Consider the following 26,428-nt stretch of genomic DNA (forward strand, 5'->3'; position numbering starts at 1 on the left):
AGGAGCTTTGTCTTGCTGATCCTCTCCTAAATAGTACAAATGATCTTACTTTTTCTACTACTTGCTGTAGTGTATGTATTTGTATCTAGAGCTGACACAAAGGTACAAGTTCATTAATTGTCTTGCAGATCTGATTTTAGCATCTGCTGCTCTTGTATCTTTTGGGCTTTGTTCTGCTAAGGTTTTACCTGTCCAGCCTGTGATTTCACAATGTCAAGTGTTTGGCAGTAGTGCCACTTGGCCACTCCCATCCCCTCAACAGCATCCCTTCCTTTCTTTGATTCCTGTTTGTGTTCTGCACCCTGTGCTGGGGCATGGCTGCTTTGAGAGCATCACAAGCCAACCCTTGCTTCAGCTTCTGCATGGAACTTTTACCTTGTCCTCTTTGTCTAGGCCAGCACACAGCACTCACTCTTGATGTGTTTCTGAGTTCCAGGAAATCTGGTGACGATGTCAGGGGTTAATTTCTGACATGTGGTGGCCAATCATGAGAGGAGGTATAGTTGAGCCATGTTTGGTAAATCCCAATTCTGTGTAACCAGACCGTGGGATGATGATCTGCCTTGTGCTAAGATGCCTTTTAGCACACATGCAAGGAGCTTTAAAGCTGTGACTCAAGGCAACACAGAGAGAAGTATTTAATTTTGCAGTATTTTGCCTTTGCCTTTTTAAGACGCTGTATTGTGGACTTTTTAGTAGAAGCTCATATTTAGCTGGAGCAAATTCACTATTATACATCTTGGAGTGTTTTCTGACTTAGATTGTGTGCAGCTACCTAATTTCTGACTGGTGAAGCAGAAAAGTGATCTCATGTTGCTGATTGCTCTTTGAAGAGTTTCTCTAAGCTATTCTGGTATACTCACTTTGCTCTGATGCTCTTGCAAACAGATGAACTTTCTATAAAATGATGGTAAAAGCCACTGTGGCTTCTCCAGATATCTGACATCTGTGCTGTGCTGCACTGTGGGAAATGTGTGGTGCTGTTTTGTGAGATTTGTGGGTTCTTTGTAAATGTGTGTCAAAATATCTGTATTTAAGAAGAACAGTGGTTTTCTCTTTATCATGTGCAATGTCAGAGCTCCTTCCACCCTCTGAGATGTCCAGTGGGAAGGAGTGACTCCCTTTTCTTGGAGAAGTATCATGCTGATTTGTAATTTCTTGTAAGTATTATGACCAGAGTTATAGTGAGTTTTGGCTGTTTGTAGCACTTCACACTGAAAAGTCATCCTTGGATTTGCTTAACTTTTTTTTTCTTTTTTTTCCCCTCCTCATTGAAACACCCTCCCCCTTTCCTTTTTCCTTGGCTTTAAAAAAAACCCAAACTCTCATGAACTTTGTTTCCACATGGAACACAGTACTTCTCAAATGTAAGAAATATCTGATGTTCAGCACTTTCTGCATGAGTTAACTGACTGAAAACCAATGACTTTCAGGATTTCACAATCAGCTTGGAAGTGGTTACCAATGTCTTCCTGCTGTCTTCCAGGAATGGATGATAGTAGATAGATGTCTGTAAATGTACATTGTGTAATATGCAATACACAGAATGTACATACATGGAAATGTTCAAAGTAATTAAATCTCCTTTTTTCTGTCATTTTCTGTATCTCTGGAGCATATTTAGCATCCTGGCTCTTACCTTATTTCTTTCCACTTGCTCCCTGTAGGAAGTTTTGTGAGCTGGTGGCAATACTGGCTTTTAGGGGTCACTGTTCCCATCTGCTTTCTCTCACTCCAAGGTTTGTGCCTGTACAATTGTTTCTTTGCCCTGTGTTCAGCTGGAGGTGGCAACAGGTACATCCAAAATAGTGGTGTGTGGTTTTTTGGGCATTTTTTTTGTCGTCTTCTCTTTTGTGCTGTGAAGCCCTGGTCAGTTGCACATATATAGGGCTGAAAAGAATCTTCTGTATTTGGTCTCAGAAAGAAATGTGAGTTTGAATTGAATATTGCATGGAATCTGCATACTGGTCTCATAGATGTGTGTTGCAGTCTTTCAGAGAAAGTGAGAACATTTTGTAGCGAGACAAGAGGCTTTTCCTGAGGCAGGGGAAATACCAGAATGCTGCTCCCTGTATTTAGATAGAAGGTGTGCTGTATCTGAGGTGTCCTCATGCATGTGAAGGGATGGAGTTTCGGGGAGGATAATCGTGAGAAATGGTTCTGGAGCCGTTCCACATGAAAGAACCTCTGAAGTGGATTACAGTGAAATAAAGGTTGTTTTTATAGTGGGATTTTTGTTTCATCTGGCAGTGACAGGTTATATTATGAAAACTCCCAAGTGATGTGAGTTCCTAAATCTAATTTCTCAAAAGTGCCTTGGCATCTTTATTGACACAGGTATTCCTGGTGACTGCCCCTACCCCATCATGTAGCTAAGCCTTAGTGAGGTGTGTGCTGGTGTGCAGAGGATCTCCTTGTGCATGGGCAGAATGGTGGGGACTCTGGTAATTATGAAGTGCTGAGAATCTCTAAGTTAGTATTTCTTGTGTATCTTATATAAACCTCCCATTTCATCCTGCTGTTTCTATTTTTTTTTTTTTTTTGGTGATCTCACATGTGGTTCATCCATTAATGGGTCACCCTATTGTAATGTATTGAAGATGGAAAGAAACAGATCACTGTTTTCACTTGAAAGCTGAAATGCCTGCAGGGCTAACGTCACAGAGCTACACTTTTCATGGCACTAGCAGGTTTAAAACCCTCTCTGGTTCCACACTCAGCCAGCAGCAGATTTGTGGCACACTTTTCTGAGTAAGTGTGCAAACAACTGCAATGTGCCTCTTAAATGTGGCTGGGATTTCAGAAACAGCGTTTTCTCTAAGATCGTGATATTTGTGTATTTTCTCGGTGTTGAAAGGATTATAATGCCAGGATTATATCAGTGTCAGCTTAACTTTCTGTAAGGATCTTTTGCTTCTTGGAAGAGATCAGTCCAATTCAGCGTTGCAGCCAGCACTTTGGCAGAGCAGGTAGAAGCAGTTCTTTTGGAAATAGAATATTATTAAAGTTCTCCAATCTTCAAGACTCCACAGAGGAAGCGTTTACTAAAGCATGTGCTAAGAGCTGGAAGAAGAATAATGGTAAATCAAGTTACTGAAAATGTCAAAGAACTGTTGCTAAAGGGTAGGTATTTTATGCTGATATTAGCACTTACAAAGATTTATAATTGTTCTGAAACTATCAGTGTATTAACTGAAAAATAGTAATAATGCTTTCGGAAACACAGGGTTATTAAATTGCTAAATCCTTTGAGTTCTGTAGGGTCAGACAACTTGATGGGTAAGGCTGTTCTCTAATCCAGTTTTGAAGAGTACAGTAGAAGTCTTCACAGGTGTTTATCTAGGGATAAATCCAAGATCTGTGCTTAATTGTGTACTTAATTTTGTACTCTGCTCCAGCTTATCTGTTGCATAGGATGTTGTCTGGGAAGGTTTTGGCTGTTCCTTTCAAGCAGAGCACAAACAAGTGCCATCTTTTGAACTCTGAACTGGTTCAGAGGAATGACTGTAATATCAGTAATACAGCTTTTTATTTTAGTTTTTGGGTACAGTTATGCTTTGTTTGTGTCACTTTCATAGGTGCCATCACTGTTGCTGATGATAAATGGGAACTGCAGTGTAGTATGTAATAAGTCTTAGGAATCACAGCTTTACTAGTTGGGTAAAATCCAGTAAACTCAAAACTATATTGACAGTGTCAATTAACAGTGAAGTAAATAATGTTATTACATAGCAAAATAATGTTATAATAATGAATGAACAACATATACTATTAACATGGGCATGGATGTCAGTAGTTTGGTGTTGAAGCTGCAGTTTCTGATGGAAATGTGTGTCTGGAGCAGGCATGTGAGTGTTCAGTGTTGCCAGTGAAACTGATTTTTTTGAGCCTGTATTTCAAGTACAGAGGATCTCAGAGCTCTCCAGGGAAAGATCTGTCCTTTTATTCTGCTGTGCTTTCCTCTCATCAGCCTCATTGTTGCGTGGGTTCTTATCTAGAGTGACTTTGGCCTTTATTTTGATAAAATACTGGGTCAGCTGGGATTTTACAGCTTGTGCTTCCCTCCACCTTCAGTGGAAATGACCTGGTAGCCCAAGGTCTTGTGTGAACTGACATTAACAGATTTCAATTCATTATTTCATTAGCAATGCCTAGTTTGTAGTTTGAATGAGTTTTGTCTAACTAGATGCAATAGTGGTTATTTCCTGTTTCTCCTATTTCTGGTGTAAATACAATAATCCTATTTAACCCCCCCCCACCACTTAAACCAGCCCAGCCTCAAAACAAGAACTTAGTGGACTTTTCAAAACATTTTGAGAAACGTTTTTTTCTGAGCTTGGAATGTCACTTTGCTACTTTTGTCTTTTTCTTACTGCTAAATAAAGGAATGATTGTTTTCAGTTTTTAAAAATATGAAAGTTAAATCACAACTTTCTGTTTTTCATGAAAAAAAATTGCTTTGGGTACTGCTGACTACTTTGTAGCTAAAGGGAAAATAAGTATTCCTTGTTATCAGATCCTGTAATGTCAGCAGCCTGTTCTACTGCCATAAATGAGTTTGTAACCAGAATTTTCATTTTAGAAATTCTTTGTGTTTCTGGCTAGTTGTGTGTTGTCCATGGAGAAACAAGTATTTCTAATAGGCTGTCTTTTTTATTATTGCTTGAAGTTATCTTTATTTGGGACTGCTGCTGATGTTGGGTTAAGATTTTTGCTAAATTGCTGAAAGCAATTTAAGAAAAGAAGCAATGTCTGATTTCTCTTAATGAAATGTCAAGGTAGTGATATCTGCAAAAGCATAATTGTGCATCGAATTATTTGGTATAATCTCAGGAATGAACCAAGAAAAATATTCCATAGCAGTTCTGAGAATGAATGAGTTTTGTTTAGTTCCAGCCACATGTGAGGAACCACTCGAATAGAAGCAGACTTGGAATGTATTTGAAAACAAATTGTTGTCTGCATGTTTCTTGGGTTATTCTAGAATTACAGTCTCTTGGTTTACTTTGCAGCACTCCTGAGTGCTTGGCTGCTGGGATTGGAGATACCAGGGTTCTTGGACACCTTGTTGAGGGTTTTCTGTTTCTCAGCAATTCCCAGACCTGCAGGTCTTGAATGATGAGCAGAGCACTGTGAGCATCACACAGCCTTTGGGAGGAACAGTGTGAGCATGATCCTCACTGATATCTGGGCAATGGTGTCTCAGGAGCTGTTAAAAACAAACCAAACCCCCAAAGTGTGATAAAAATGGACATGGGCAGATTTTTATATTAAAACTTTATCCATAAGGCTGTGAACAAATGCCCTCTAAATAATCTGACTAATAAAACCTGATTATGCAATAATATCTTTTTGGAGCAATCCCATTGTTTCTCCATTTTTTTTCCCAGTAGAATACCTACCTTGGGTTTATTCATTTGCTTCTAGGTCTTGTGAGAACAGTTAAGTGTAGCAAACCTATTTTGATTTTGTGGTCAAAAATCAAAGTAAATTAATTGCCACTTGTGTAGAAATTTGCAGAACATACTGACACATGAACATCTGAGAAAACATAAATAAATCAGAACAGGGCTGACTTGCTTTCCAAAGTGGGATACATTTTGCCTGTCTTACAATATCTGTAAATCAGGGTTTTATTTAGGTTAGGCTCTCTTTAGAGGTAATTTGCAGCATGTCAGGGTGCATGCACAGAGAGGCACTCCAGGGGTCAGCTAATTGAGCCTCTCCTTCTGAGTGAGGAGTGAGCCTGTGTGATTAGTTGGCTTTAACAGCCTGCTGTTAGATTGCTCACATTAAGGGAAACCTGCAGCAGCTACTTGGGTATCAGCTCTGATTTTAATCTTAGATTCCAGTGTTACTGGTAGATGAAATATTAGAAGTATGAATATTTTTTTGTTGTAATTAAAAAAAAAAAAAATCAAGTAGTGTTCCCTGTGCATGAAAATGGCTCAGTTTGTGCCCTTAACTATCACAGGTTTTGTGGCCAGTAATATTTGTGAAATAGTGTCTGAATAACTGCAAAATGTGGTGTTAGCTGCTAGACAGGCTATTTCATCACAGTGTTTGTTACTGTGGTGGACACAAAGGAGCCTGTACATGCATAGTACAATTACAAGTGAGATACTAACTCTACACTGCTCCAGAAATTAAGTTACATTGAGGGCAGCTGTGTTGGGCTGTCCTTTGAGCTGGTTTTCTAGGAAATACCTGCTGTTTGTTGGTTATAAGAGGGTGAATAAACCAACATGTTTCTTGGTCAAGCTGAGCATTTCAGTTCCAGCTCTGACTTGAGCTCTGATTCTCACTGAAATTATCGGAAGAAATTTAGTCCTTCACTTAGGATTTGGTACTTGAAGCAGGGAGGGTTGTGGCAGCCCTGCATGCCACCCTCACCTGTCCCAGCAGTGTCTGGAGCTCTGTGCAGCTCTCCTGCCTCTGGGCTGTGTTGGGGGCTGTGTTGGAGGCTCTGTCCTCCTGAGCTGCTGGAAACAGGCTCTGTGTGTGCCTCTGCCTGCTGCCGTCAGCTCAGCTCTGATGTGCCTGGAGAAGCAAAGTGGCAGAAGTTTTTTATCAAAGTTCAGCCCTCTTCAGAATTTGCTTTTTCTTTAATGTTTTAATCTTGCTGTAGCTTGATTGGCATTGCTCTGTTCACTTGGTTGTCTGTGTGGGTCAGACTAAAGCTGGTCAGGCTCTGTCCATCTGTGCCTTCAGCAGGTCTTAACTTGCCAGGTAGATGAAGTTTCCAAGAGTAGGTGAGCATCTCTGGGTTAGTCATGGCCTGATGGAACAATCTCTAGTTTTTTAAAGATGTACTAATTTCCGCTTCTTTATCTGAGTGTGATGAAGTAGGGGAGGGGTGGTTTTTCGTAAGGGAGTTTAGAAACTGGCAGTAGAGGAAAAAAAACCTTGACAGGTCAAGTCATGCAACTGCTCTTGCCACCTTCTCAATGATTATTTTAGTCTGGCAGAGCAGTCCTTATCATTGTGAAGCTTCCTGGTCTTTTCTTTACAATATTGTGTAAAGTATGTATCACTGTGCTTAATTGTTCAGTTTTCATTTGTCCCCACTAATCTTTTAGTTCCTTTCATGTATGTCTTTTGTTTGTCATTCTCTCTAAATTCTGCATTTCATCCCTCGGTTACTTAAGAAAGCACAATGGCTTGCACAAAAGGCTTGCATTCAGCATGCTCAAGCAGTGAAACTGTGTCTGGCCTAATCCTCTTCCAGAAGGAAAGCAGTAGCATGAATAGTGTCCTCCATGTTCTTAATACTTTTGAATTTTTTTTTTAGCAAAGACACCATTAACCTTTTGGAGGAGAACAAAGTAAAACCAGTCAGTAGAATATCTGCTACAGTTTAGTCACAGTGTTTTTGCTTGGCTGTGACGCAGAAGTTTGAACATCCATTTATTGCTTTTATTCTGTTTCCTGATCTTGTGTGTTTGTGTGTGGGAGCGTGCACACTTGAGGGTTTTAGGTTTTGTTCCGTGGATCATCTCTGATGTTTTAGGGAATTCAGGTGATCCACAGGATGAGGAGCTTGTTCTCTGGACCTGTGCCCGTATCTGAGTAGGGGAGTAGAATGTTCAGGGAACTCTGCTGGAGATGTTTAGATAAATTGTATAGTAGACATGGTGTTTGCAAATAGAATTATCTGGTTTGGAAGAGAACTGGTAGGGTTCAGAAATAAAATGGCTTAATTATTGAAAGATAATGAAGACTGAGAAGCAATGAAACAAGTGAAGAGGAAACATTAACCTACTTGGAATACAGCTTGAATACCTCAAAATTTGAGATTAATTAGGGACTAAGGCAAATAAATTATTCTCTGTTGCAGAGTATTTAGCTCTCTCTTTGAGCAATGTCCCTTGCAAATCAATCTTGCATGATGAAAAATCTAACACCATAGCTACTGGCCAGGACCAAAGGCTTGATAACTAAGGATGTGGAGCACCGTGCCCATGTCACAGGATGGTGCTTGCCCAGGAGACTTGGTGCCTCAGGATGTCAAGTGTCCCCGGGTGCAGCTGGGGCAGGAATTCCCCAGGGTGGCTTTCCGAGGTCACATCCGCTCCCTCCCCAAGCTGATGGAGATAACGCGCTCAGCCCATGCAAGTAAGTCTCTCTGAAGCTGCTGCTCTTGCTCACTGGTACAGGGAATGAAATTAATAGTACATTTCCAGTCACAAGTAAGTCTCTCTGAAGCTGCTGCTCTTGCTCACTGGCACAGGGAATGTACTGGAGAAAGTTTTTTCTGCACTGTGCTGCAGTCTCTGGTGTGTTTTGTCAAAGTACAATTGTGATTGCTGTTGTGGAAATGGTCGTTTGCTGGAGGTTTTACTCCTGAAATGGAAGCACAATGTGAGAAGAGAGAAACTGAGAGGAATGCTTTGATTTAGAACATGTCTGTAAAGAAGGGATTGCATTGAAACATGCAGCTGTGGTGAAGGTGAGTTTTGGCTGTCATTTAATTAGCTGTATTGAAGTTAGCAATGTAGTAGTCTTGAATTAGCACACATCTCTGCAGCTCCAGTTCTGCTTATTCCATCCTTGTGGAACTAGAATGTCACTGTAAAGAACTTGCATATAAACTTACACTCCTTCACTTCTGTGGAAAGTGTACAGTGTTTGAGAGGGACTTTAAGGTGGCACTTCAGTATATCAGGAGGAAAGTTCACTTTTATTTTTGCATTGTCTGCAGTAATTCATAGGTATGTTATTTCAGGACAATGGAGCTGCTGCTGTGAATGTGGTAAAAAGCCTGTAGTACATCTCTATCTGAACCATCTGGAAGAAAATGTGCCCTAGCAATTGCAAAATCAATACTGTATTTCCAGTCACTAGTTCTACTGAATTTTCTATTCAGTTTGAGCTTCCTGTGTGCAGGATGGTGTATAAAGCCAGCATGCCAAGGGGTCACATTTGGAAGGACAGTCTAATGGGAAGGGTCTGAATGATAACTGAGTATAAATGGAGAATGAGAGAGAAGATGGAAGCTCTTTATATATATAGAGAGAGAGGTCTTCTGAACAGATCAATTGTGAAAAATTCACTGGTGGTAAAATGAAGATGCATCTAAAAAATAATAACAGTCAAGCTGAAGATTCATTTAAAGTCACTGGTCTTTGTCAGGCTCAAGGAGTGGTATGAAGTAATCTTTCTTAACTAAGGAGAGGTTATGTGGATTATGGTAACAAGGGCATTTAGAAGGAGCAAAAGTATTATAGTCTTGTTTAAAAAAGTGAGATTGAATGTATGAATGTACCTTGGCAATAGCAGGATTTTGTACATAAAATTGTTGAGAGTTTCTCCAAGTGTTATAAGTAAAAGAACACCCATTATGCTGACTTGAGACAGTGATAAGGTAGGGTTCCCAATGGAAGGAGGAAAACTAAGGCAGCAAAGAATTGCTTTAAAAATCACTCAGTGATAAAAGAAACCAGGCTGATATTTCAAACATTGTCACCAGAACCAGTATATAGGATTTCCTATATAATATAGGACTATAATACAGGAATTAAGGAAACAAACCAAAGTTGCCATGACCTTGCTGTGTTTAATAAGTGTAATGGAGAAGATACTGCAGAGACCAGAGTCTTGAAGAATCAAACAGACAGCAGTATTTCTGTTGATGTCATAATTTGCGCCATCATTTGTGTCCAATTTAATGAGTGAAAGGTGTATGGCAGATAACTCCATTTCCTCAGCAAAAATTGTAAATGTACTTTAACCACAACAGGATGGGAGGACTGCAGCACACTGCAGCAAAATTGATCTGCTATATTCCAGTATAGGCATAACAAATACAGCAAGCAAGCAGTTTTTGCAGATTTTAACCTTTGCTTAAGTTGATAACTGTTTGATTTTGATGCTGTGTTGATAAGCTTACTGATGTTTTTGTAGTAATGTAAAAAATTCTACAATTACAGCAAAGTGAGCATCTCTTATGTGTAGGTGGGGTCAGCAAATAAGCTGAGCCCCCTTGTTCAAGGCAGCTGCTCATCAGCATTTTGGTGTCAGTTGTCAGAGCTGTGAGAAGGGCACTGGGCACATAAACACAATAGGCTGCTCTTTTCATATATTTTTGGTCAGCTAAGTATTTACTTACAGAAGCTTTAAAATCCCTCTGTTCTTTGTGAATATTGTTTTACCAACAGTTTTGTTCAAAGTACCTGTTAGCAATTTCCAGAAAATTGTGCTGCTTTCCATGCATGCCTTCCCCTCAGTAAGAATAGGACTGAGTGTTCTCATAATTTCTTGGCTTAAAACAATAACTTTTGTAACAGTGTGGTTTGTGCTGATCACTATGTGTAGGGGAGGAGTCTCCTCTTTGCTGTTAGGTTAATTTTCTAAGTTGATTCAAATTTCAAAATGCAGAGAGATTTTCACTTGAATTGTATTACAATAATTTAGTGTAGCCTTGTTGAATTGATTACTGTAATCGTTTAAAGGATGCACCCAAAAATCCAGATATTTAATCTCTCACTTTTGGTGTATTCAATGTAGAGTATTTTAACTTGTAGTGTTTTCATTTGAGAAAATAATGTCTTTTTCTTTCATTTTTAATTTCTGTAGTGGTTACATCTTTTGTAAATAGTAAAAGGTATTCCTTGGATTAATCCTTTCTTAAGGAGATGCTCTTGGAAATAATTCATTTGTATTGGCTGGTAGAGCAGGGAGTGAAGAGGTACAGACAAAAGAGAATAATTTTTGTTTGCTGAGCAGAGGGTAATGGGAGACATAGGTCCAAGAACTTATTTTGAAGATGGAAATCAATTTAATTTTTTTCCCCCTCAGAGGTTGTTTTAAACTGTAGTGCCCTTGGTTGGGTTTTTTTTTGCTTTTTTTTTTTTTTTTTACTACTTGCTACAGAAAACTCTACTCATCTTCCATGTTCTTTTCTTTTTAAAACATTGTTCATTGCATATGGGAATGCTCTGATTTTAGTGTATATTATATCAGGTTTTAGTACAGGAGTGTAAGAGGAGCCTGAAGAATGCACAGCTTAAATGTTCAGAACACAGTAAGGGTGTTGAATGTCTGGGGATTAGTGGGCATAGTGAATAACCAACAGCATTTAAGAACTAAAAAGCTGCTTTGGGAGCTGTTTTGTATTATCATTACAGAATCTGCCTTTGAAGTGTTCAGTTTTACTAAATGTATCTGACTGGGTTGGGCACACAGCTCAGAGGCTGCTGTTACCATTAGCAGCCATTCCTAAATGCACAGGAGCTGTCCCAGTGCTTGCCCCTGTTCTGTACAGACACAGTTACAGAAGTGAGCACACACCAGGCACATATAGCACTGTAGCTGTGACCCCACTTGTGAATTTTACTTTGAGGTGACTTTTTATTCCATTTTAATGAAACAGAGGAGTAGAAATAGAAATAACTCTACCTTGGGAGTAACACCTTTGATACTGTTAACATTGTATGACTTAAGGTACTAAAAAGAAACAAATTCAATTAACCAAATGAGTTTTTTCCCTAGGGATTCTTCAAGGTTACAGCATCATTCTCTGCTTATCAAAACTTGCTTTTTTTTTCTTCGCAGGTCATGGCAACCATAAAGAAAACAGTCCTTTCCTGAACAGTTCAGAAGCTAGCAAGGGAGGCGATTACTATGACAGAAATCTGGCCTTGTTTGAGGTAATTTCTGGCTGGATTTTGTACTTCTAATGTGATTTGTGATCTTCCATGATGGGAGGGATTGAGCACATCTTTCTCCCTCACGTGCCTTTTTGTTGTCAGGGCATCTGTTGTCAGGGCACCAGCAGGCAGGGAGGTCCTGTGTGGTGACAGAGCTCAGGTGTGGGGACAGCTGGGTCTGTGAGGCAGAGCTAAAACTCTGTTTAACTGTAAATGTCTGGAATTAAGGAGAGGTAGGCTCTCCTGCTGGAGGCCTTTTCCATAAGCACAGGACCACACCAGGTGTGCAGGCTCTCCTGTGGCACTAAGTGAAAGGAGGATCCACCAGGATCCCACAGGCCATGCTGCTCTCCTGAACAGGAGGTACATCTTGTCTCAGCCCCTTCTGGAAGGAATTATGATCAGATTTTTCAACATGTCAACTGCAGGTCAGATCACAGGAAGGAGTAAGAAAAGGGGTGCTTGGCTCATGTCATCCCTTTAGGGATGACCCCATTTGGGGTCCATTTCTGCATCATACACAAAGCACATCATGCTACTGATGCCACCAGAAGCTGTTCAAGGTGATCCCCAAAGATATGATAAAGCTGCAGACAGTGAAATCTTTCTCAATTGGTTTTTATTTCCTGTGTAGAAAGTTGTTTCTCTTTACCATGCAATTCCTTATTGTGCTATCAGACATGCAAGATGTTAAAATTAAAGAGAAAAGGAAAGGGGATGATTTTGGTCTGGGGCTTTTTCCTCCCCCCCTGCCCCAAACCAGAAACAAAATTGGATGGGATGAGTATGAAGGTGGGAGGCCCTCCATACATGTGTCTCTTGGGAATTTTGTCTAGATCCACAGGAATTAGATAAAATAGTTTTGAAAATGTAATAAAATCATCAGAGTGCATAGATGTCTACAATAAGCAGAGTTTAATCACTAAATCTCTGATTTGTTTGGCAGCTTGACCTTTTTAAAAGTATATCTGTTGATGTAAGTTGACATTAGAGATACATGCAAGCTACGCATTCATTTTCTCACAGTTCTAAGGCTCACAGTAATTCATTGCTGTAATTATGCTTTTCAGCACCTGAGGAGAATGATTCACATGGTGCAGACATTTTGGCCTTTTCCTTTCAGAAAATTAAAACCTCTCACCAGTGGTTGAGGCACAGTGAAATAATACTCTGTCATTTCCTGGGTGATTTTTCTGGTGTGTTCCCTGGTAGCCTCAGGGCTGCCCAGGAAGGTGTGATCCCAGCCACTCTTCAGAACTGCTGTGAACTGCAGAAGCTGACTTGTTGCCTTCTTCCACAGGAGGAGCTTGATATACGACCAAAGGTGTCATCTCTGCTTGGCAAGTTGGTCAACTACACAAATCTTACTCAAGGTGTCAAGGAGCATGAAGAAGCAGAAAGTACTGATGGATCGAAGAAGAAGGTATCAAAAGTAAGTAAAGATTCTCTCCATGGCCAAGACTGATGAATGGGATGATTCCCTGTGGGATTTTGGGGGAACTGGCCTCCCTTGTGCTTGTTCTTAACCTCTCTCAGGAGCCATGACAATGTTGCAAAGAAATGCCACAGAAGCTGTAGGGATACAGCTGTAACAGAGAGCTGGGGCAGATGTGGTGGGTAAAACTGCACTGCATTGCAATTCCCTGTGCTTGGTATGCCTTTAGATAAGAAGGCTTTCAGTGGGCCACAAATAAAAACTCAACAACCCCCCAGCTATTTCCTAGTGCTGTTTTAGCTGCCCAGTGGTATCTGACACATCTCTGCAAGGCAATGACACAGGGTTTGCAGGAGACAACACCTGTCTGGAGTGGAGGGTGGAGCTCAGATTGGACACCCTGGGGCAGCTCAGGAGTCATTCTGGTGTCAGGCACTTAGGCAGCTGAATTCTGCCCCAAAGCATCTGCATTTAGATGTTTGGCCCTGGAATGGCTGCAGCAGGTGAGGCTGGGTTGTTGGTAGCTGATTTCTATCAGCAGGGCAGTGTTTAACTGCTCCTGTCCCCTCTGGCAGAGCTGCAGGTGCTTTGGTTACTGCTGCACCTGCAAGTGGTGTGCTTGCATTTTATGGCTTGCAGGCCTGTCAGACTGTTTACAAGTTCTGTCAAAAGAAAGGTTTCCAGAAAAGCTAAGATAGCACTTGAATTCTGCAGGTTTTCTGGCACTGCCCTACAAAGCTTGAGCCGTTTCAGAAAGAGATGGCAGTGATAATGTTGCAAACTAAGAGTGCTCTCAAGGAGTGAGCATGTTACTCCATGCTGAATGCCCTTACTCACACTCCAGCTCCTTACTCTGCAGTTTTACACTGGGGATAACAAAATTGTTTTGTCATTGTAAGTCTTAAAATTCAATTTTATTAGGCCACATCCACTGAAAGTGTTGCAATATTGTGGTTAATTTTACATCATGACAGGACGGAGCTAAGGTCACCTGGGTGAAGTAGCTGCATTCTGGTCCTATAAGCTGACATTAAAAAAGTAATTTAAACATTTTAATTATGATTTTCTTTTGTGTGGTACTTGCTATTGTACTAATGGCTGAGTCTTGTCCAAAGTTTTTACCTTCACAGTACTAATAAGGAATGTCAGCTGCATCTCTGTTTTAGCATACTTTTGGTGGGAATAATGTCAGGCATCAGCTGCTAATATGGTGTTATTGCATAATCTAAAATAATTTTCATCCTCTTGCTATCAGAAGCAGATTGATTATTTCCCTGACAAAAGTAGAATGGTGGAGGACACAAGAGATACAGTTGTTGAGATTTTGAGGAAGTTGTGATCACTTTTCCTCTTTATTTCCTTATTAATTGCCTGACCAGAGTACCAGGGTAAGCTGCAGAGCAATCTGGAATCTAGTCCCTTGCTTCCCTGATGGAAAAAGAATTGGGAGAATTTGGCAATGGGACTGCAGTATACAGTTGGTTAAAGCAAATGTATGTAAAACTTCACAGGGTAAAAATGGGGCAAATACCAGAAAACTGAGAACTTGTTTTCAGTCCCTGGTGGAGTACCATGCATGGTATGGTGTTAATATTTCTGCATTTGGGTATGATTCATGCTTGCATGTTTTCAAGCTGTTTACTGCCATTAAAAAGGACTATTATCTTTATTAAAGCTTTGCTTCTATGGCAAAATGGAGTTCAGGTTTAATAACTGTTTTCCTGAATTATGCTTTCCCATGTCCCAGAAATGTGTGTTCACAGACTTCTCAGATGTTTTTGTGGGATGGGCTTGGTGACCTTTCCAAAAGTGACAGTAACAAGCTGTATTAATATCTCAGTGTTTTCTGTGTAAACACTGCAGTTTCCTTAGGCAAACCTTTGTCTGCATGTCTGTCTCTGGGATAAATTACATCAGCTGCAATATCATAACTGCAGCTTGAATTTCTTCTCCCTCTCTTGCCATGAGCAATATAAAATTTTAACCATCATGCAGAATATAAGATGACCGAAAACCTTGGCCAATAATTATAATCATTAAACACAGGAAATTTAAAAGCAGTAACTGGACAAGGGTATGGATTGAAGGTATTCAGAAACAGTGCAAACAGGATTCTTCTACATCTTTTTAGTCATCTTTGAAGTATAAATCACTGTGCTGCTGTTACCTTGTCCTTCCCATTTGAGCATGGGAAGTCAGGCAGTCCATTCCAGCCCCAGCAGGTCTGTTTTAGGTGGATAAACCCCTGTTAACCCTCCCTTGGTGGGGGCTGCACTGGGTATGCCCAGCTGGTGTGACAAACAGTGACCTGCCTGTCACTTGCTGGGATTGGCATCTCAAAGGCAAGAGCTGGAGCAAGGCAGGTGAGCAGGCTCCAGATCTGATATTTAAAAATGAACTGAGGAAAGCAATCCTTTCAGTAAGTGACTGTAGTTCTCTGAGCAGGTAAGACAGCTCTCTCAGTGAGCACCTTTTGGGACCTAGCACAGCCCTGCCTGCCATATCACATCCTTTCAAACTCATTTCAGTGCAAGACATCTTGATATGAACATTTATCTTGTTTCAGCAACCCCACTAAATACTTTTGGTAGTAGCATTCCCTCTTAGGCACACATCAGGTAAAATTGACATAGCTCCAATGTAATAAGGTGGAAATTGGGTTGCTTTTTCTTTTCTAAACACAGTATTGCAATAAAGCACTTGTGCTATAGAAATATCCCCTTCTCATGATGGAAAAAATTAGCCAAACTGTTTTTGTTCCTGTATCTTTAACAAGGCAGTTAATTTCAAGGCAGTGCTGCTGTCTGTCCTCATGCTAGAGAGCACCATGAGAGCTGTCATTGCTGATCAATGTCCCTCAGCCCCTGCAGCCAAGTGCTTTAATAACCCATCACACTGGCACAATGGAAATAGTGTCCTTCAGACTCAGATCAATATTTACATAAATTATGTGTCTGCAGCTGATGAGAGTGAGCAGAAACATGATCTACATCACTGAATTTGAGACTGTTTTCGAGATTTTTCTGTCCCTTCTGGCTTGTTCTAAAATGTTCAAATTGTCTTTCTTTTATTTCCTTTATGCAGCATGGGGTGTTACATTTTTTCATGTGGTTGCTGGTGAGGCTGAACATAACCCTTGTTTAAGGTCACATTCTGTTGAAACTTCAGCACTGGTTTAGTATCACTTAGTGATGAAAAAAAGTATCAAGTCACTGCAGATTACTGGTGTTAAATATTTCTGTGAGCAAGCTGCTTCAAATAATATTTGTAAATCATTCTTTCTTATGAGTAGTTTTTTTTTCCACAGGGTAAGATAATCCAGACTAAACTGTTATGCCTGAGATGCACTCAGTAATACTTGCTTGAGCAGACACTTGGGCATTTCCTAGGCTGCTCTGCTCTGCAGTGGTCTCAAGTGTACAACTAATGCACAATTTCTCTTCCTCTGTGGTCAAAGTGAGCTTGTAACTTGATAGGCTTGAGAGGCCATTTGGGAGGGTGGGGGAGGCGATAATGGAACAGTGGAGCAAAGCTGCAGGGACCACATAGGGCAGAAGGTAGGAAGGAGCTGAGCTGAAGTGGATCCTTGTGCAAAGGAAGCAGGTGTGCAAGGAGGTGTGCAAGGGCAGGCTGAAATCTCAGCTGCTTTCCTGGTGTGTGGAGGACTGTCACATAGAAAACACAAAAACCATCGTTCATTTACATCTCCTGTGTAGGAACAACAGGATGGGCTTCTTTTCCCAGATGCCAGTTTTGACAAACTCTTTAACTCCTTTATCCTGGGATACCCACATATCTGGTAAATTCACTTGATGGGCTCAGAGATGTTGTGAGGGAGGGACTGATGTATGAATAGACAGATAATTTTATCATCATCAATCTGGAATCTGTCCCTGAGAGGCAAAGTGTGCATTAATGTGACAATGGGAAGCCCCTGTGCTGGGCAATGTCTGTTTAGTCCTTTCTGAGTTTATGTTTATGGGGTTAAAGACACAGTGGAAATCAGATGAAAGTGTTGGAAGCGTAAGTATCTACACCTTCCCTTCCTTGAGGAAACAAGTACACTGTAAATAATACTCCATGAAGATCCTCCTCAGTTATATCAGTGGAATAACTCAGTAAAAATCCTTACCTTACCTTGATCAGGACACTTATGTAACACATGTCATTTCTGACAACAATTCATTTTGTCCTCATACGTAGTCCTGGCAAAGCTGATCAGGTTAGATATTTAGGATGGTAATTTGTATAAAATGGCGGGTGGTGGTTTAGGGAATTAATTTGTTTTGGTACTGTGGCACTGGAACAGCTGAGGAACAGCTCTGGGCCTGTGCTTGCAGGTCTCATAGGGTAACTCCCCTGCACATCCTCAGCACATGATTCTGTCATCCACTTTCCTTCAGGAGGTTCACCTGAGCTGTGGTGTGTCTGGTTGATCTGTTTCAGTTTTCGTCAAGGAATTCATAGCTGACTTCAAAAAATTCAGCCAGCAGCTCCTTGTAATGGGGAACAGTTCAGATCATGTTCCTGGGCACGGTTTTGTTTCATGTCTGGCAGGGCAGGTTTCTAGTGCAGATGAGGAAATTCTGGATTGTAACATGTAATTGCAAGTTGAAGCACTAAATTCCCTGGTTGCTTTTGACCTGGTGATCTTAAACATGTGATTCTTTAAGAGTTTTGCCTTGTGTAATGCGATACACTCTTGAATTACCTTATGTAAAGTTTTTGGCACACATTTTATTGCTTTTCTTACATACTGTTGCTTTGGGTTCATGACTTCATTTATCTATAAAGGTGCTATTTATTTTTGCACCTAGTTAATCCTGTGTGGAGTCAAATTTGAACAAGTTTTGTCATCTCCCTTTAATATCCTTCTCATTTGAATGATGGTTCAAGGGCTTCTTTAAATGTTGTGTATCTAATGTGTTTTGGAAGTCATGTTTATTTATAGAAGGGATGAAAAAGGATGAGCCTTTTAGAAGTGACACTCTATTCCCTCTGTGTTTTAGAATTCAGTTTAATTTTAAGTGCAAAAGGAAACCTTTAAAAAGCAGAAGCAATGGAATATCTTGGCAGGAAACCACAGAGATTTGGGACTCTGAAATGCTGCTGGTGCCAGGTGTACCAATGCAACAAACATTTTTATATTCCTTGGAATAAAATCCTCACCAGGGGCATTTTGATGCCATGATTTTGGATGATTTTTCTGCAGGATGCTGTGTTGAAGGCCAGTCATGTGCAGTTCCTGTGAAGTCATGTAACTTGTGTTTTCTCAGTCACTGACAAAAGCAATTCAGATTCTGATGCTGACATTCAACTTAAGAAAGGGTAGAACCATTAGTTTTATATGAAATATATAAAATGGAAGAAAATACATTATCCATGTCTCCAGATTACTTCCAAATATTTTCTAGTTGTAACATGACAAAAGTATGTTTTCCTTGAAACTAATTTGTGAACTCTGGGCAGTAGCATAAGGATCTGTCTTGTGGTCTGCAGCACTTGACATATTTCATAGTGAAAATTCTATGGGTTTACAAAAAACCAAATAAATGTGTCTCCTGTTGTTACTAGTCAGTGTTAAATATTGAGGTTAATTAGTTAAGTATGTGACAGGGACAGCATTTTGTTCAGAAATTCAAGATTTTGGAGTTTATGTTGTGTTTTGTTGAAGTCCTGCATGACACTATTGAGTGTGTCTACCTTAGGTTTCCCAGGTTTCTACCCTTTAAAAAAAATGAACTTCAAGGCCTTTTTGGTTACCTCTGCTTTGAATAATTTCAGTTAATGAATATCAATTTTTTTTCCAGTCACCCAGCATGGGCACCCTGATGGGGGTGTATCTGCCATGCATGCAGAATATCTTTGGGGTCATTCTCTTCCTTCGGCTGACTTGGATGGTGGGAATGGCTGGAGTTCTTCAGTCCTTCCTGATTGTATTGCTTTGCTGCTGTTGTGTAAGTACTTAGCTACAGTAATGCATGTGACAAAACCTCTGTGAAACTACTGAGAAACTTGGGGAGGCAGCATTGTAGGTACTCATGTAAAGAAAAGTCAGATTTAAGTCAGGAACCTTTGCCATGTTTGTAGCTGCAGGATTTTTAATTTTTTTTTTTTTTTTTTTACTGTTACTTCTAATCTGGCTAACTGTAGTGTAAATACAATCTCAAAAATAGTGTTTGTTCAGCAAATAGCTGTTTTCCATGCCTGCCCCAGGTGTGGGCTGCCTGCTTTGCTGGACCAGCCTTGGTTGGAATCACAGCTCTGCAGATGGAGGAACACCTGCATTCCCTTATCGTGCTTTGTCTGCAGACACCCACTGCTGGACCTGATAAAGCAGGGGCCATCTCTCAAACAGAAGTCTCAACAGCTCACTGATTAAATTCCTGCTGCCCTTGTTTTCTTTTAGATAGTGAGAGGCAGAATAAATAGAAATGCTGTATCATGTATGCAGAGGCAGCTTTATTTTATCAAGAAATAAGTTATGTTTTAAAAAATGTTGTTGACACAATTGCTTCCTTTTCCCTGTTTTCCCCAGACTATGTTGACAACCATATCAATGAGTGCAATTGCCACGAATGGTGTTGTTCCAGGTAAGTGTAGTTAGCAAGTCTCAGTTGTGTTAAAAAGGTAAAAAAAACCCCAAAACCTAAGTTGCTCTAAGCTGTTAACATGGTTTTATTCTAGAGAAATTTGCTTAATCCAAAATACAAAGCCTCCATTAATATCTAATATTTCTTCTTGTTATCAGTCAGGCTAAAGATCAATTTATTTGTTTTTTACCCATGTGCTAGCAAAAAAGATACTTCAGTTAAACCTCAAAATAGCAGATACAATGTATATAATTCTGTTGTATTCTTTTTGTGAATATTTCAACATATATAGCAATAAATTATAATTTTACTCACTTTTCTTATTTCACAGCTGGTGGCTCCTATTTCATGATATCTAGGTCTTTGGGCCCAGAGTTTGGTGGAGCTGTAGGGCTCTGTTTTTATTTGGGAACAACATTTGCCGGAGCCATGTATATCCTTGGTGCCATTGAGATTTTATTGGTGAGTAGTACCAGAGCAATCCTGCTTTAAAGACAAATAACATGTAGAAAGTGCCCCAGTACTCTTGTCCCATATTTGCATACACATTAACAGGAAGAGACTGGAAGGTCTCTTCCAGTTCCTTGGTGTCCAGTTCTTTACCTCTGGTGCTTCCCTTTGGAAGCTGCACACTTTGAGTCTGCAGACTGACAAAGGGGAAGCACCAGAGGTAAAGAGAACTGATGAAAGTGTGACTTAATCCAGGACTCATGCTCACCTTTGATAAAGGTGGCTCAGTTGTATTGCTGACATAGAAAGGGCTGTTATCTCTTGACTCTTCCTTTAAAAGATTCCCAGTAAAGAGCATGCTGAAGAATGCAAAGTGATTTACATTTCTAGTACAGTACACAATCCCAATCTACATATGCATTGTTAAATACCTTAAAATACCCTAAAAAGTGGCAGTGACTGTAGTTGGCCACTACTAAAAAAGCAGATGTTTTCCAGTTGGCTGTATTGCCTTTGATTTTAGCTGTCACTTCTGTAATCTTCCACCTGTGGAGCTTAATTACTAAAGTTATTTAAACAATTAATAACTAGTTAATAGTTAATTGTTATAACAAACACAGTTATAACATGGAGTTCTGTGCTGGTGCTCCTCCAGCTCACTTTTGCTTTCTCTTTGTTCCAGACATATATTGTGCCACAAGCAGCAATTTTTCATCCCTCTGATGCCCACGATGCATCCAGTGCCATGCTGAACAACATGAGGGTCTATGGCACCGTGTTCCTCATCCTCATGGCAGTGGTGGTGTTTGTAGGTGTGAAATATGTCAACAAATTTGCTTCCCTCTTCTTGGCCTGTGTAGTAATATCCATCCTGTCCATTTATGCTGGAGCTATCAAGTCCATCTTTGATCCACCTGAATTCCCGTGAGTACCGTTGCTGGATGGGTCTGGAAGTTGGGCTTTCCCTTTGGTTACTTAAAGCTTGTGCCTGATACATTGTTTTTTTGTGAATTACTTCCAATATTTTTAGCTGTGTTTAATGACAGTGTGCAGAGCTCATGGAACTGAAGTTTCTTAGGCTAAAATGAACATGTTATTACACTTTTAATTGTTTTGGTAGAAGGAAGTCTTGTGGTGAGGCTGATGGAGGCTGACACTGCTCTGCTTCCTGCAAAGCCAATCCAGTCTCTTGGCCTGCAGCTGTTGGGGTTGGAGTGATGGTGTTGCTGGGTTATTTGTGAGTTCTTAGGGAGCAGTTTGGCAGCTCCCTTTCCCCCAGCCAGTCAGACACCACACACTGCTTTTGTGGCTGGAAATTTGTGGTGTGGTCAGCTCCTTGCTGAGAAACTGGGCACCCCTGGGAGTGTGATGTGGGGCTGTGTGAGCTCCACAAAAGCTTTCCCTGCCTGCGAGGAGCCTGCCCTGCACCCAGCAGGAGCTCCTTGGCATGTTGGCAGCTCAACATGGAATCAGCTCAACATGGAATCAACTTCTTCAGCTCAGAGCTGGGGCAGCAGTAATGTGGATGTATGTGTTTTACCAGGAATGCAAACTGTGTTTTCTGATGCTGCTGACAAGAGATGAGTGGAATGGAAATAGGGGAGTTGGATCTGCATAATTACTCACATTTTGAAATGCTTTGACCATAACTCAGTGCTTGCAGCCCTCAAGTGTTCCCTCTGGATATATAAGGCCCAATGATTATAGTGTTTTACAACAGTGAAAGTTTACAGCAGTAAAAGTAAAACAATGTCTCTACATCCCTCTCATTATCTCTTAGATTGTTCTTGAATGTTTTCCCTATCTTTCTTCTTGGAGTGTAATCCTTTTTTTTCCCCCTGAAGTAACAAGATAGTGTATTTATTTTTAATTTTGTAGGGGAAGGCTTCTTGGAAGTTACAGTTCACAGGCCTGCAAACTGTGCAAGAACAGCCCTTGTTTTTGTGTTTTCCATTTTCCTGTCATCAGTGATAAATAGGACCTGTGAAACAATTACAATGGAATTGAAATTAATTAAAATTAAAATTAAAGAAGCTTTATTTTCCTGGGGGTGTTTTCTGGCAGTGGGAAGAAAAGCTAAATAAGCTTTTAGGAGCAGGAAGCTGTTACATTACATCACTGTTTGGTGGAATTGTCTTTAGACAAGGGGATTAAAAATTTTCAGTGCTGAAACAAATGGTGTTTGTGGTTAAATGAAACAACAGGCAGTGTAGGATTTTAGCAATTAAGGACAGTGTTTGCTGACAAGAAGAACCTTTGCTTATTGTGATTTTAATATGGGTTCCTAATTCTGAATCTAAAATGTCTATATTGCAATTCGAGTATTGCAATTTAGAAACTGGGCTAATGAGATTCCAAATATCTTTAGATATTCTAAATATCTAGTAATTTGATTTCTAGTACTCTTCACATTTCTTCCACTCCAGTAGTTCTGTTTAATAAAAAAAAAGAAACCAAGGCCAAACAACAAAAAACCAAAAGTTGTCCTAATTGTTCCCTTTTATTGTTTAACATAAATCAATCAAATTCCATAAATGTGAAAAATAGCTTTATATTTCTGGCCCATAAAGGGACAGATACAGTCTTTGTTGTGCTACAACCATCATTTTGGAGGTGAGAAATGATGTAGCACAGTAGAGCCACTGGAAGTTTCCACATGATATGCAAGAATAACTATGGCTGAGTGTGGATTTCATTTTCTCATTTACATTCAATAACTCTGGTGTTTTTGTTTCCCTTCCAGGATTTGCATGTTGGGCAACAGGACTCTGTCAAGAGATCAATTTGATGTTTGTGCCAAAACTGTAGTTAAGGATAACATGACTGTGGCCTCCAAGCTTTGGGAACTCTTCTGCCATAGCACAAACTTAACCACGGAGCACTGTGATGAATATTTCCTAATGAACAATGTCTCGGAGATAGCAGGAATTCCAGGAGCTGCTAGTGGCATTTTAATAGGTATGGTAGAAACTTTTTTTTTCCCCTTAAAAAGGAGGCATGCTGAGCAGCTGAAATGGGTCAAACTCTTCCCTGCTGGTTAAGAAAAAAGGAATGAAGAAATGTAATTACAGTGAAGAAAATGATCTTCAATAAAGAAAGTATTATAACCTTTAAAAAGAGGAGATGGAACTTTTGTGCTGATACAGTACTTGTTTCCTGTAAAATTGATTAAATTTCCCTTGTTCATCTCATAATTTCAGCATGAAGTCAGCTGTAATTTTAACTTATACTATCATGAATAAGTTATTAAAATTTTTCAGAACTCTATAGTGCCAGCTCTTTTATTTAGACAGGTTAAGATTATGCCCTGAAAGATAAGAGTATTTGTATAGAAATAATGTGTCTTCTTCTTTGCCCACTCCTGAATAAAGTGTAATTGAAAAGTGTTCATTATTGCAATGAACACCAGAGAGCAAGAGCTGAGTGCCAAAGGTTCCCATTTCCACAGAACCCAGCAGTTTCTAAGTTTACAAGAAGACTCATTATTTGTTAGTGAAATTTCAAATGCCAAACATATAATTCTGTAATTCTTCCACTGACTGGTGAACAAACCCATTTCTGCCTAGAAAACTGCTTGATATTGCTTTGTATTCTCTGAGCTATTGTGTTGTGTGGTGGCTCATAAAAATATTCAGTGTATTTCCTTGGGTTGAAGTAGGTATGAGGTTAAAAGAATGTTACATTTAGTAATAATAAAGTTTAAGTTGCTTAGACTTCTGTAGATTATTGATACATGTTTGTGGTTTTCCTGTGTTGATCACTGAGTTGTAAATACAGTTGGAAACCCATTTCAATGAGAACAAGTTTGAACTGAAACATGCTTTTCTTTCCTGTGGTCTGATAATAACCTTGAAGACAACTTATGGAGCAATTATTTGGAGAAAGGAGAGATACTGGAGAGGGCACATCAGCCCTCTGTGGATGTGGCAGGCCAGAAGAACAACCTGCACCTGTACGTGCTCTCAGATATCACCACGTCCTTCATGGTGCTCGTTGGCATCTTCTTCCCTTCAGTGACTGGTGAGAATTGCTGGCATCAGGGGGCTGCTGGGGCTCTGAGCTTCTTCCTGCCCTGAGATCTCACCAAAATGTGCTTTCAGGGATCATGGCTGGTTCAAACAGATCGGGGGACCTCAAGGATGCACAGAAGTCCATCCCTGTTGGAACAATTCTTGCCATTGTCACCACATCACTAGTCTGTATCCTTTTCAAATTACTGGACTGCTGGGACGTTGGATCTGATTTCTGGAACTGCTTTCAGTTTACCAAATTGTCTGTGCAAGTATGATTGTCCAGTGGGGGAAAAAACCCCAAACAACAGAACATTAATCCTTGAGCTGAAAGAATTGTAATTATTATCCTGTAACTTTCCATCCCCTTTTTGTGGTGGGTTCTTTTCTTTTGCATTCCCGTTGCTGTTCTTTGCCACACAGTGATCTCCAGCTTTTCATGCTGGTGGTGTACTTTGAGATTTTTTTGTTTTTTAGGTTGCAGTGAAACATTAAGGTGAGGGGAGCCTTTAATGGGAGAGTTCATAAACTTCAGTTCCTTTCTCTAAAAAAAAAAAAGCCTTTTCTTTGGAGTGACTTTAAGGAGTATAGGTTTTCTTGAACATTTTAGAACAAGATATACTGGAGTCAGAAGTTAGACAATGTTCCCAAGTGTTTTTTCAGCTCTCCAGGGCTTAGGACAACAGGAGCTTTGCTTAGAAAAGACTGTCTTCATCTCTGCTCTCCTGCTCAAGAAGAGATGAGCCAAGATCTTACAGCTTTATCTAGCTCTTGGTGTCCTAAAGGACAATTTATCAACATAGAAAAAAAAAAAAATTCAAGAGCTTTCTGAATCAGTTTCACCCAAAGGGCAGCTGGCTGAGATGGTGACTCTCTTGGAAATTCTGCTGTTTCATTCCTGTTTTTTTGCCAAGCTGTAAATCAGGATGCAGCTTGCTTGTCCCAGCTCTTAAGGAATGCAGCATTTCCCTGCAGTCACTTTGGGAACTGACCCTGTACCAAGAAGTCAGCATTTCCTGTGGATGTAATAAATATTAAAAGAGGTCACAGCCTTAACCCCCAGCTCTGCTGGCCTCACCCAGTGGGTGACTGGATCTGGATGTGTCCCTGTTTGTGCCACACCAGGGTGACACTGCCATTTTCAGGAGCAATGATTCTCCTGGGATTGCAGTTTGTAACTTATAGTTACATTTCAGAGGTAAAATTCAAGATTTAATCATTTGTGTGAACTTTATTCACAAGGTCAAAAACTTTACTGGAATGTCAGATCCAAAAAGCCTGAGGTATTTTGTACTCCCCATTGCAGAAGCAGTACAGTTAATAACAAACAAACAAACCTGATAGCCAAAGACTTATTGGTGATGTAAGTGCCAGCAGAGATACAAAAAAAGAATGTGCAAGGTAATGGTTAGCTGTATGTTCCAAATATCAGACTCAGGAGAAGGAGAGAGAAAAGCAATATTTTAGTATCAACTTCTGTAGTACCAGAAGATTAAGTTGACATTTTAGTATAAAAATGCTTCATTTGATTTTTTTCTCCTTTATCATGGCATTTAAACCTGTCCTTTTTAAAAACTGAAACTTAGAAAATTCTTTCTCTGTAACATTAGGAGGTGCATGTGAGCAGTGAGGCATTAATTTCCTTGCCAGCTTTACCATGTACTTGTGGAGAAGCTGGAGTGCAAGTGCCACAGGATGGAGGCACATGCTGTCCTTTCCACAATACTTTCATCTGCCATGTCTAAATAAATTCTGCTTCCTTAGCACATTGTGTCCTCCAGACTTCAGTTGTGTGTTATTATTTGGAGCCTGCATAGAAGGTGTTGTCCTGAGAGATAAGTAAGTGTTACTGCCTTAATGCTCTCCTTTGTTTTATTTTTTTTACGGTGTAGGTGTGTTCTTGTCTGTTTTCTGTGTGTGCCCCACTCCTCTCCTTGTTGTTTTTTTCTTTTTAATTAATGGTGGTGTACTTTGAGATTTTTTGTTTTTTAGGTTGCAGGGAAACATTAAGATGAAGGGAGACTTTAATGGGAGAGTTCATAATTTTCAGTTCCTTTTTCTAAAAAAAAAGCCTTTTCTTTGAGGTGAATTTAAGGTGTATTTTTAATTAAAAAAAAATTACTTCTGGGTGCCTTCTAAATCATATTTGTATGTAAATTGTAAGCACAGCTTTTGGAATCTTCTTGTATTCCATTTGATATTTTCTGGCATGGTACCCTCAGATTTTTGATTCTGTGTCTTAGTTCTTCTGGGTTTTTTTGTAATTGTAAAAAATAATGTTGTGATAATAAT

The 26,428-nt window shown here is 39.9% G+C and overlaps 1 protein-coding gene across 2 annotated transcripts in view; it reads left to right on the plus strand.

The window, feature by feature from the left end:
- Positions 1 to 26,428, plus strand: part of SLC12A4 (solute carrier family 12 member 4) — a 47,793-nt gene that overhangs the window by 8,590 nt on the left and 12,775 nt on the right. For both annotated transcript variants that reach the window (XM_054296274.1, XM_054296275.1), the window contains exons 2-11: positions 11,554 to 11,648; positions 12,949 to 13,080; positions 18,894 to 19,040; positions 19,622 to 19,676; positions 20,008 to 20,138; positions 20,809 to 21,050; positions 22,870 to 23,084; positions 23,982 to 24,146; positions 24,227 to 24,325; positions 25,918 to 25,975. In XM_054296274.1, the coding sequence (XP_054152249.1) occupies positions 11,554 to 11,648; positions 12,949 to 13,080; positions 18,894 to 19,040; positions 19,622 to 19,676; positions 20,008 to 20,138; positions 20,809 to 21,050; positions 22,870 to 23,084; positions 23,982 to 24,146; positions 24,227 to 24,325; positions 25,918 to 25,975 (1,339 nt within the window). The remainder of the gene's footprint in view (positions 1 to 11,553; positions 11,649 to 12,948; positions 13,081 to 18,893; positions 19,041 to 19,621; positions 19,677 to 20,007; positions 20,139 to 20,808; positions 21,051 to 22,869; positions 23,085 to 23,981; positions 24,147 to 24,226; positions 24,326 to 25,917; positions 25,976 to 26,428) is intronic.

This window comes from Melozone crissalis, unplaced genomic scaffold (assembly GCF_028551555.1).
Source record: "Melozone crissalis strain CALT ecotype California unplaced genomic scaffold, PUWL_Pcris_2 ptg000007l_1, whole genome shotgun sequence".
In the NCBI taxonomy this organism is placed as follows: Eukaryota; Metazoa; Chordata; class Aves; order Passeriformes; family Passerellidae; genus Melozone; species Melozone crissalis.